The following is a 12,732-nucleotide window of genomic DNA, read 5'->3' on the forward strand; positions in this document are numbered from 1 at the left end:
TGTCGGATGACTTGGACGTCAGCCTGTGTGGGCTAGTCCGAATCGGGGTCGAGTCCAGCAACCTCCTAGGGGGTACCCTAGGTGGTCTTTTGTGCGGTGGGTGTTGTCGAGAATCAAGGAGTTGATGGTGACACAAGGAACACGATTTAGACAGGTTCGGGCTGCTAGACCGTGTAATACCCTACGTCCTGTGTATAGATTGTATTGATCTTGAGTTGTGTTGCTCTTGTGAGCTGCTGACCTAGGTACTCCTCCCCTCCTTTATATACTCCAGGGGGGCAGGAGAACTAGTCGGATTACAAGGAGGAGTCCTAGTCGGAGTACTCGGTATGAGTCCTAGTCGGATTATAGGGGAATCCTAGTAGGAGTCCGACTTCTTCCTTCCTTGCGGGTACTGGGTATCTATCCCCATCAAGCCCCTGAGCGCTTCATAGTCGAATAGGTTGCAGAAACCTAGACCGGTTAATGAACCTAGAACCGGAGCTAAAACTTGAAAATAGGGTTTTACTTAGCGCTTTTGGCAAACAAACCCCCAGCCAAGAAGCCCTGCATATCTAGAAGTGTGGAGTAGCTTACTCCTGTCGGATAAGTCTTGTTGAGCTTAGAAGCTCAGCCTTGTTGTGGCTCCTGTTTTTCAGGTGAGGTTGCTACTCCCGACCCTTCTCCTGCTGGCACTTGGCCGCCCCAGCTCCCTTCGGGTTGGACGGTCGAGTGGGATCCCTCCTCGGACGGTGAGGAGAGGGATCAGTGATGTTCCAGCTAGCCTCACCAGGACGTCCGACCCCCGACGATTGCTTCCGCTAATGGTTTTATTTTTGTTTGTCTTTCTGAAAACCTTGTAAGACTCTAATGTTTATTTCGCAACTAAACTAAGTGGTTAAGTTGTTAACTCGGTGGACTTGTTGTACTCTCTGGAACCGCTCACCTTCGTGTGAGTCTGCTAAAATGGTCCTGTTCAAGTGGTTAAATCGGAGGAAAATCCGACAGCACTTCGTGTTTACTTGGCTTAGGCATGAGCGTCGCGTATCAGGCGGCTAAATCATGTTTAACCAAGTAGATCCGAAGTGGATCCGCCACAGATGGTTTCATCCCAGGCCAATAAACGAATCTGCCTTGCGGGGTTGAAGTAATTACCAAGCCTTGAGCTGGGCCTAATAAAGGGATCTCTTTGGTGGAGTTCGAGTCATAGTTGCAGTCCGCGACTGACTCAAGTTCGGATTGGACTCAAGTGAGGAGTTTTTGGAGGACCGCGGCTACGCTGCGGAGTCCGTGTGGGAATCGACTTCGAGTTGAAATCGACTTGTCGGATGACTTGGACGTCAGCCTGTGTGGGCTAGTCCGAATCGGGGTCGAGTCCAGCAACCTCCTAGGGGGTACCCTAGGTGGTCTTTTGTGCGGTGGGTGTTGTCGAGAATCAAGGAGTTGATGGTGACACAAGAAACACGATTTAGACAGGTTCGGGCTGCTAGACCGTGTAATACCCTACGTCCTGTGTGTTTGTTTGTATTGACCTTAGATGCACTTTGAGTTGTTCTGTTGAGGGGGGTCCCTGCCCGCCCTTATATACACGGGAGGGTAGGGTTACAAGTCCGAGTCCTAGTCGAGTACAATTACATAGTTCTACTCGGTATGGTCCGAGTAGTTTCCATATAAATACTTAACTAGTCCGAGTGGGATACGCCTATCCCCTTATCTTGATCATGTCCGAGTACGTCCCTTAGTGGGCCGTTCAAGGTCTACCCATGGGCCTGGGGTGCATGCCCGACAAGCCCCCGAGTACTTTGTAGTCGTGCGCCACAGTCTCGAGTATGTGGGCACCATCCGAGTAGTCCTTCGTAGAGGTTGTAGTGTCTAAAGTGCTCGAGTACTGTCACATGGCTGGAAGGTACTCTTCTTGTTCCTTTGAGTTGCTTCTATTCCAAGAATTTTATATGGTAGTAACGATGACAATCGGACTCCATATGGAGTAGCCCCCGAGCCTTAGGTTGAGTCGAAGAGTCAGGCTTAAGGTCAATCCTGCTTCTTGGTTATTTTACTCTTGGTAATCTGAAAAAGAAAATTCTGACCATTGAGTACGGTACCCGTAGCCCCCGAGCACTTAGGCGATTTTTGTCGTTGAAGTGGTCAAAACCCGTTGAAAGAAGTAGCCATTGGGTGTTATGGCAATTAATCTGCTTAAAACCTGTCTGTTGCGTAACTAACGCTAGGAATCTGGAGGTGGCGGAGATATAACTGGGGCCCCCTTTTGGTTAGGGTTACGTTCCACTGTAACAGATCTGTTCTTCTTCTTCCCTAGCTTTTCTGTCCCTCTTTTGCGCCGCCGCGATTGTCCAGCGCCACCACCGCCATTGCAGTTTTTTGAGAGAGATCCGAGGTTGTCTTGCCCCTGCTGCAGCTGAGATCGTCTCATGCACACCAAGAAGATGGGGAAAAAACTAGAGAAGACTCAGGGCAAGGCTCCAGCGGTGGGCAAGGTGAAGTTGAAGAAGGGAAAGGAGCTAGTGTTGCCGGCGCCGAAGGTGGGGCTGACGAACCAGACTGCACCGCCGCCGCCTGGAGTCACGTGACAGAATTCCGTGATGCGGGAGGCGGCTGTTCAAGAACTTGTCGATGCCAAGCTTCTTCAGCCAAAGGAGGTACTCGAGTGGAGGGCTGCCTTTGGGAACGCCTAGAAGTTCGAGGAGCATCCGAACAAGACGGTTATGCTTGCTCACTTTATGGAGTATGGGTAAGCAGATTTTATTGGCTAGAGATGCATGAAGACGCAAAAATATTCGTTTCTACTTGCCAGAGAACAAGAAATATTTCATCAAGAAATTCTATGCCTCTGAATTATAATTTGCAAGTCGATCTATTTGATGTTTGGGGTATAGATTTCATAAGACCATTCTTGAATTCACATGGATATGAACATATCTTGGTCATGGTTGATTATGTTTCTAAATGGGTGGAAGTTATTCCATGTCGGAAAGCATCAAAAGAAGAATCAATTCATATGATCAAGACAATGATATTTCCTAGGTATTGAGTGCCCAGAATTTTGATAAGTGATGGAGGATCACATTTTATGGGAAAAGATTTTGGCAAATGTTTGAAGAAATTGGGGATTGAGCATAGAGTATCTACAACTTATCATCCTCAAACTAATGGCCAAGCTGAGACTTCAAATAAGTAGCTCAACGATATCTTAAAGAATACCACGCGAAGAGGAGCACGAGGGGAGGCGAAAACCCCCTGAGCCGATCGGCTCTGAGGTGCTCAGGCCGATTGGCTTGGGTCTTTTCTACCCCCGTTCGTTGTCGTCTTCGGTCTATTTGATCTACAGGGCATCCTTTACCCTAAAATTGATTAACATGTGTAAGATCATGGGGTAAAGCCTCTATTTGTCCTCAGGGATGTATGGAGATCCTGATTTGTAATCGTCGAACCTCTTTGTGAGATTAATCTGTTATCTTTCATATCTTGATGATGTACTTTCATGAATGGCTGCAAGCGCTACTTTGCGTTACATCTTTGCTTTCCTAGAACAATCATCTTGCCGTGTTCTTTGTTCGATAGTTGAGTACCCCTGTGTAGTGACTAGTAAGCGGGAGAGAAAGTGTTGGGCATGGTTCACATCCACTCATGATAACACATAGATCTATTTTGTTAACTCTTAGTGATTGCATTTGCAAGTGATCTTAGATCCTTAGGACAAGCATTTTATCTATCTTATGCACACCATTACTCTCTCTACCTGCTTTGATCTAGATTGCTTAGACTAGTTAGATCAATCTCATACACCAAATGCTTTTGGTTACTTAGATTAATACCTAGTTATGCGTGCAAATCCACTTATTCCACGGATTGATAAACCTTGGGGGAGTACTCTAAGGGAAGAGCTACAACTGATCCGTGCACTTGCGGTTCACAAATTGGCATGCTAACTGCCATCAATATTAAGTTCAGAAGAGGCCAAGTCCACAGTGGACGAAGTGCATGGAGGGATTTGTGGATCTCATCAATCAGCCCATAAGATGTGTTGGGTAATTTTACGGACTGTTTATTATTGGCCAACAATGATGGAAGATTGTTTTGGGTATAACAAAAGTTGCGAAGAATGTCAACTCTGAGCGATGCATTGTGGGCATATCGAATGAGAACTCTAAGTTGATTCTTGTTAACTCCTTCCACGCCGAATGTGTGGCATAGCTATAGAAACACCTATAGATGAAGATTAGCATCCTCCTTGCCAGTGAAAGGTGAACTCTACACCATACTTAGTGTTGGAATATTGATCGCGAACAGTCGCCCAATGTCATTCAACACATGGATAGGTAAATTAGTGATATCTGGGATGCACAGCTCCCCAATAGTGCGCTCTGGCTCAGGTTGATCTACCATTGCTAGTGCTACTAGTACTCCTTGTGCGACAGGCGTCACTCTTGGACTTGGTGGTGGTGTCGACTTTGGAGTAGATGATGATGATGATGATTCTTCTGATTCTTCCTTGACAGCTGAAGCTTGTGCTATCTCCAGCTTTCTTGCTTGTGCTAAACGTCTCCTTTTCCTGTAAAGTTTTTTTGGATCATCCACAAAATTTTCGGTTTGTTGGAGAGGTAGCCGTCCATCTCCTGTTAGCATTTGTGAAAGCAAACACATATATACAAGAACTTTTTGAGATTGAACAAAAACAAAAATATTAAAAAGAAAATACTAAAAAATTATGAACAGAAAGTCATATGTACAGATGCATAGTTAAACTAGAACTTGACTATTAGTTCCCCAGCAACGGTGCTAGAAAAGCTTGTTGACGGCAATTAGCATGCCAATTGTGAACCGCAAGCGCATGGATCAGTTGTAGCTCTTCCCTCAGAGTATTCCTCCAAGGTTTATCAATCCATGAAACTTATAATACAAGATCTATTTCAATTAGCATTGTTAGTATGAATTTGGTGTTGATGAGTGATTCAGATCCAATCTACTAAGTATATATAGATGGATAACAGATAGAGCAGAGGTAACCAATCTAGAGTAACCTAGACTATACATATGTTGTAATTCTGAGTATGGATAGCAAAGCAACATAGATATGATCTTAGTAAAAAGCATCTTTAAACCTACACTTCTGGTCAGGATCTCGAAAACCCTTATCTTACACAAGAAAGATCCCATCATGATCCTCTCTATCAGCATAGGAAATCTAAGGGCATGATCACAAGAACATGTTGTACTCATCGGTAGATCAGGCATGCAAATCCGGTCACCACGACTATATAAACATCCTAAGCAATCTATGATCGACCATATATTGAAAAGCAAGCAAACCCGAAAGAGCATCAAACCATAGGAGATACTTAGATCGCTAAGAACAAGAACAGATCTGTTACTTCACCATGAATAATTGTACATCACAAGATCACCACCGGGATCCTACCTTCATCTTGATGATCCTAGCTCCAGAACTCCGACGTGGATCTTCCTTGCAGGGTGATCATGTCGCCCAGGGCTTAGCTATGCTAATCCCTAGACAATTGCACAGCCCTCGACTCTTCGAAGTGGTGTCCCTCAAGCTCCTTCTGCTTCTCTGTTGGTTCACGTTGAATATGTCATCTTGGATGCATTGTTCGATGGAGAATCGGGGTATTTATAGTTTGGGGAACCCGTGGTAGAAATTGGAAGGCGAGGGGGCAAAGGAACACCCCAGGCTGATCGGCCTGGGTGAGTCCAAGCCGATGGGCCTGGGCCTTCCTTTTGCCTGCTCGCGCCTCCCTTCGTCTCAAGTCTTCTCAGGTGTTCTGGAATCTTTTTTCACTTGCATGTGGGCCTGGCAAGTAGATAACTCTGTGATGAGATTGATCTTTGATAACTTTCCAAATCTCCACTTGATCCTCTTTGATCCTGAACTTATCTAGCCATATCCTTGCAAACTTAGCCCTTAAGTCATCTTGGAGGAGTGCTTGCAATAAACGAGCACGAGACGGGGTCAAAGGACCCTAGGCCGATCGGCCTGGACCTCTATAGGCCGATCGGCCTAGGCCCTTCCTAGGCCCATTGGCCTTCGTCTTCCTCTGGTTCATTGCTTGTTCAAGACTTTATCCAAATTTGATCCATTATGTCTAATTTCCTGCGAAAACAGAATATCCTCCAAAATCTATTGCATATGTGAAAATACCCGATTTATTAGGTATGATCAATAGTTTAGGTATTGAAAATAAATAGAGGTAAAAAGGTGTCAATAACGAGCATCAATAGGTAGCAGGCCAGGCCTATCGCGGCCCTAAAACATAGCTAGACCTGCCTCATGGGACAGCCGCAGCCGCCCCATGTGGGATGAGGCGGAAATGGCACGGGAAGGCTAGTCGGGCGTAGTGTTTTGCGTGCCTGGGACGAACGGGATGACCAGAACTCCCAGTCGGGAACTGGCACGGTAGCAATGACCAGCCTCTCTGGTCAGTCACGCCTCATCCCCGTTATCATGACGACATCATGTGATGCGACCAGGGGTGCAGGGGCGCCCTCACGCTTACGCAAGACCTTGGCTCAACGACCAAGGTGCCCCGGGAGTGAGCTCCTCCAGGTGGGTTCGAGGGGTAAAGCGATGTGCACCCCGACTGAGGAAGCAGAGTCCACCTCGGTTAGCTAGGAGAAGGATGCTCAACTGACCAAGGGCCCCACTCCTATTGATAGTGTAACCCCCTCCATCCGGGTACATAAGGAAAAGAGGGGGAGGAATAGAGGGGATTCGAAAAAAGACTGAACTACTACTTGTAACCCCCTACTGTAAACTTGAGCTATTGAGCACAATACTAAAAAAGACAACAAAAACTGGACGTAGGGCAAGTCGTCTGAACCAGTATAATCCTCCTGTCTTTCAAGAGCTTAAGCCATCTGAGAACTCGCGCAACAAATCTTCCCTAGTTGACGCTACGACACTAGTGTTCAAGTTTAATCTTCTAATAAACAAGAACAGCAAGAACCAGAATAGGATCAGAATGTACCCTTGGGTGGAGCCATTGTCGGAGGCAGTGTACCACCTGGATTAGTCATACTAATCATGGGATGGCCTCAGTTGATGTAGTCGTATAAGTCAACGAACGACACCAAGAAGTAGATGAAGTAGTTGTAGTTGTTCAAGGAGCAAGCAGCCGTATGAAGATGCTCCCGCATGAAGACGCTCCCAAAAAAACCTAATTGCCTGCTATCCCGTGCAGGACCTTCGAAATCCTGCTAGGAAGAAAGGAAGAGGTCTCCCAAACAAGAGTACCTGAGTGAGTGTTGAGGTGTGTTTTCTGGAGGAGGGGTGCCCACAGCCTCGACAAGGGGAGACGAGCGAGCACGCGTGGGATCACCAATCCTCTCTCTAACTTCACAAACAGTGTACACAAAGTCCACCTAATAAGTTGGTTGGGAGCCTCTTCAACAATATTAACCACTTTTAACTCCCTAACATTTATTAGTGAACTTTAATTCTTTTAATTGAATTATCAAAAATAGGCCAAACCATATATTCCAAACCTTATCATGCGCGACAAACAACGTGAACGAGACAAAAATGCTTCACACACTATAAATTAAATTGTTTTATGCATCCTGTTTACAAAATTTGATGTACTGTGATTTCTTTCTTTTGAATAATCTTTTCACAGATTACTATATAAATGTAGTATTTTTTATTTCTTTCCCTGAACAAACTCTTAAGACATTTTACTATCCTGGACATGTTCTCACAAAGGTTACCGAGATCGGTTGCTGCTGGATTGTCCTGCACTACTCGAGCGAAAGGCTTCTGATGTCGCGTTGCTGATCAGCAATCCCTTTTGCTAAACGCGACGATAGGGGAAGCAAATCAGCTGGCGCGGCACTGGAGGATTTGCTATTCAACTTTGGATTGAACCATCTCCTTAAGGTGAGGCCATTGATCCTCATCCTCCCGTGCGACTCCTCCCCCTGGTATGAAATTCCTAATCGCCTCAGGAGAGAACCGATTGCTTGACCAATTCTGTACACCACAATCAAAATCAGTCTCTTCCAAAATTTATCAGATTATTTCAATGGACAACTGAGATATTGTTTTCAAGAAGTTTCAAGTAGAACATTGCGTTCAAAAAGTACTTAACAGAACTAACTTCCCAAGGTAAAATCACGATCGATAAATGTATATAGCATAAGTATTTCGATAATGGGTGTGATTTCACCTTCCAGATAGCTTTAGTGTTTTTTCTCTTTCATCAATGTCAACCTGTTTCTTTTCTGTGGGTAACAAGATTGTCACGTTTGGTAATCTTGCACCTGCATCACATAAAAAATATTAGAACAGAAAAGCTACTATGGCCGTCCACAAATATAAGCACTTTTAGGTTTCTCCTAAGCATATCTTTAACTTTGGCCAATAATATCTCTATAAGTTATTCCAAATAGAAAGAGTTAATATTTTGATAGTTGGTTTCACGGTGAATCTAGCAGCATCATTTTTTTCATGACAAACTTAAAAATCCTTATATTTGTGGATGGAGGGAGCACAAGGTATAAATTTCTCCAATTTCTTATTGGTGCATGAGGAAATCACAGAATAATCATTTAACCCTAGAACTGTTAACATTTGACTAAAAAAGTATATGTGTATATATATATACACATTCATGCTTTGCACCCACCCCCATCTTGATAAAAAGATGTGGAGAACAACAAATATGCATAGATACTGGATTATGCTCCTGTAAAATTTATTTTAACTGTAAATTATTAATATGTATTATCGGCGATTTCCTTGATTCACTAGAAAACAGTAGCAAAAGCAAATTATTTTATGTATCAAGTACTTTAGTATTCACCTGCAGCGAGTCGATGCTTCAAAGATCTCAATGTTGTAAGAAGAGAAACCTGCAAAAATTAAAATAAAAGATAAAATATAAGAAGATACACTATCAGTTACATAAACAATGCAAAACAAACCACTTTACCCCAATTTTAGCAACAACACAGAGAGACACAAAAATAGGGGAAAAAAGACTCAACCATGGGAAGAAAACGGCCCCTGGCACTATTGCTGGTTCTCACTATAGAACCTTTTTCTTGGGGAGAAACTAATTTCAACTGAGAAAATATGCTAAAATATAGAAGCAAGGACAAAATAATGATGTGACCTTCAATTCTATTTAGGTAAAATGATATTAAAGCAGTTTCACTAAAATGTACTCCCTCCGTTCCAAATTACTATTCATTTTGGTTTTTCTAGATGCAGAACTTTTGCTATGTATCTAGACATAATATATATCTAGGTGAATAACAAAAGCTATGTATCTAGAAAAGCCAAAACGAATAGTAATTTGGGATGGAGAGAGTAATATTGCAAGTAGCAAAACTACCTCGGCACTGTAGATCTTTAACTTTCTTGCATCAATAACAATCCTGGTATCTTTCATGGAAATACTTGAAACTGCACCTAATGAAGCAGCCTCCTGTGACGAGAAGCCATGCATCTTTCATTAATACCCGCAGAGGTCGAAATAGAGCTGTTGTTTATTGAAGATAACATGATTACCTCCAGCATCGAAAAAGCACGGATGTCATATTCACCGAATCCTTCAAAGAGTGAATTAATATTTGGATTATGTGGAATATCACAACTTATTCCCATGTTTTCAATGAAACTACTCTTCAGCGAATTGTCATGAGGAAGCCTCAAACATCCCAACACTTGAGATAAAACATCACTTGAAGGTACTAGCCCAGTTGAAACTGCCTCACGATACACCATAATTGCTGAGGAAGTCCTACAAAAAAAAAAATCAAAATAACTTACTAAAAAAATACAGTGTAAAAATAATAAATAGATACAACAAATCTTATTGCAGGAAGTTGTTTAAGTATTAGAGATTGCATAGTTGTTATATGCTTTTCATGTATACATGATTGTATTCCTTGTATACCAAGCCATATTGGCTATATATATGAAAGGTCAACCCCCCTTATTAGGGTGTGTGGTGTTTTCCCAATTCTACCGCTCTACATGGTATCATGAGACCCAGGATCAATCCGATCCTAACCTCCCTTTTTTGCTGCCTCTTTCCAATCCAATCGGCCTCACGACTCCTCGCTACACTGCCTCCCACCCCCGCGGCGATCTGCGCGCCGCCCCCCTCTCCTCTCCGCGGCACCCCTTCTGCCGCACCTCCCCCTTCTTCTCTCCTGCCGCTGATGTCCACGATCTCCACGGCCAATTCAGAGATGTCTGGCACCCTGTTCGCCACGAGGACGTCCTCCTCGCCGGCGCTCGGCGCCAACACCACACCTGCCCTGGGCTCTCCATCCATGCCTACCCTTAGCGCCAACACCATGGCCTCCACCGGCGACAGCTTCATCCAGGGCACCGCACCGCTGACTGTCATCCACCCCTACGTGACTGTTTCTGTCAAGTGTGCCGTCACCCCGGAGATGAAGAACTCCAACTACTCCAAGTGGGCGTCCTACTTCAAATCCATGTGCGGCAAATTCGGCCTCAAACTGCACATCGACGTGATGCTGCCGCCTCGCCCCACTGATCCCTACTGGGACCAGGCCGACTGCTGCATCCGCAGTTGGATTTTCGGCTCCGTCGACGACTCCATCCTCGACCTCGCCATGGAGCACGACGATCAGACCGCCCACAATCTGTGGGTGGCCATTGAAGCCCTCTTCCGCGCCAACAAGGAACTTCGGGTGATCGACCTCAGCAACGAGTTCCACTCTATGACGCAAGATGACCTCTCCATCACCGAGTTCTGCCCACGCATGAAGACAGTGGCCGACACCTTGCGGGAAGTTGGGCATGGCGTCCGGGACTAGCAGCTAGTCCTCAACCTCCTCCGCGGCGTCAACCCTCACTTCACCAACACGGCTGACGACATCACCAACTCCACTGTCATCCCCAAATTCGCCCAGTCCAGGGACATGCTCGTCCTCAAGGAGCTCCGCCTAGCCAACTCCGATAAGGTCGCCACCAGTACGACACTGCTGGCCGCCTCCGGTTCCTCCTCCACCTGCACCAGCCTAGGCTGTCGCTCCTCCTCCTCTAGCCCTGCCCAGAACGCCTCCCAGGGCGCTCGCAATGGCGACCAGAAGGGCGGCGGCGGCAAGGGCAAAGGCAGCAGCAGGGGCAAAGGACAGCGGCAGGCCGGCGGCTTCCCCGACCAGGGCCAACGGTCCTTCTCAGCAAGGCTGGCCCACGGGCCCCTGGATTTGCTACAATCCGATGGCTCCGCAGTACTACCAGCAGCAGGGCAGCAGCTACCACCAGCAGGGCGGCGGAGGCTGGCGCAGCCCAGCGTCGAGCCTCCTTGGCACCAATCCACAGGCGCACACGGCATTTGCCCCCCTGCAGGAGTCGCCACCGGCGACGGCTCAGTCCTGGGATCAGGCCGGGCTCATCGCTGCGCTGAATCAGATGGCTCTCCAGAACTCTGGATGGGTCATGGATTCCGGCGCCTCTGGCCATATGTCATCCACGGATGGTATTCTCCCCTCCCGCCTACCTCCCTCCCATTCCTTCATCACCGTCGGTAATGGTCAGGTCATTCCAGTTATATGCCGTGGCAACACCATCCTCCCAACCAGCACGTCCAACTTTCACTTGAACAATGTTCTAGTTGTCCCTTCACTAGTTCGCAATCTTTTGTCTGTTAGACAATTCACACGAGACAACCACTGTTCAATTGAATTTGACGCCTTTGGTTTTTCTGTCAAGGATATCCGGACCAGACACGTGATGCTTCACCGCAATAGCGACGGCGACCTTTACACCATCCCATCAACTACTACCTCTGCCACCCCACACACAAGCCTCGCCGTCTCCTCCACCCATGGCATCACCGCCTCGACCATCCAAGCTCTGCGACGCTCGACACCCTTAGGAATAATTCATCCATTATTTGTAATAAAGTAGCTAGCTCCCTCTGTCATGCCTGTCAGCTAGGGAAACATGTGTGGCTCCCTTTTTCAAATTCAAGCTCCTACAGTACTGTTCCTTTTGAACTCATCCATTGTGATGTTTGGACGTCACCTGTTGCTAGCATTTCAGGCTCTCGTTACTATTTAGTACTCCTGGATGACTACTCTCACTACAGTTGCACTTTTCCTCTAGTTCAGGAATCCGAGGTTTCCTCTCACATTGAGAATTTTTGCTCCTATGTTCAGACTCAGTTCGGTATCTCTGTTAGATGTGTTCAGGCTAATAATGGGATGGAGTTCGTTAATCGTACTCTTTCTCTCTCTTCTCCTCTCGTGGGATCCACTTGAGACTATCTTGCACATACACCTCTCCGTAGAACGGCAAAGCTGAACGCGTTCTCCACACTCTGAACATCAGCCGCACCCTACTGCTCCATGCACACATGGCGCCTATCTACTAGGCCGAGGCCCTCGCCACGGCCACCTATCTCCTAAATAGGCATCCTTGCTCTGCTATTTCTCACGCCACCCCATTCGAGCTTCTCTATAGAAAAGCCCCTTACTACAGCCACTTGCACGTTTCTGGGTGCCTTTGCTACCCGAACCTCTCGGCCACGGCACCACACAAGCTCGCTCCGCGTTCCACAACTCGTGTCTTTCTTGGTTACCCTTCATCGCACAAGGGGTATCACTACCTAGACCTCACAACTAGGCACGTCATCATCTTCCGCCACGTGTTTGATGAGTCATGTTTTCCCTTCGGCCGACAGCAGTCCACTCCTTCCAGTCTCCATTTCCTCTTGACTGGACGTGCCACGTCGGTGC

The 12,732-nt window shown here is 46.3% G+C and overlaps 1 protein-coding gene across 2 annotated transcripts in view; it reads right to left on the reverse strand.

Moving 5' to 3' along the window:
* Positions 1-7,520: 7,520 nt before the first annotated feature.
* The window catches only part of LOC101783623 (pentatricopeptide repeat-containing protein MRL1, chloroplastic), a 13,583-nt gene continuing 8,371 nt past the window's right edge, over positions 7,521-12,732 (reverse strand). For both annotated transcript variants that reach the window (XM_014804554.2, XM_014804555.2), the window contains 5 exons: positions 9,524-9,755; positions 9,348-9,440; positions 8,814-8,862; positions 8,178-8,271; positions 7,521-7,981 (listed from right to left, as the gene is read on the reverse strand). In XM_014804554.2, the coding sequence (XP_014660040.1) occupies positions 7,750-7,981; positions 8,178-8,271; positions 8,814-8,862; positions 9,348-9,440; positions 9,524-9,755 (700 nt within the window). In that variant the 3' untranslated portion in view covers positions 7,521-7,749. The remainder of the gene's footprint in view (positions 7,982-8,177; positions 8,272-8,813; positions 8,863-9,347; positions 9,441-9,523; positions 9,756-12,732) is intronic.

Source organism: Setaria italica, chromosome IX, assembly GCF_000263155.2.
Source record: "Setaria italica strain Yugu1 chromosome IX, Setaria_italica_v2.0, whole genome shotgun sequence".
In the NCBI taxonomy this organism is placed as follows: domain Eukaryota; kingdom Viridiplantae; phylum Streptophyta; class Magnoliopsida; order Poales; family Poaceae; genus Setaria; species Setaria italica.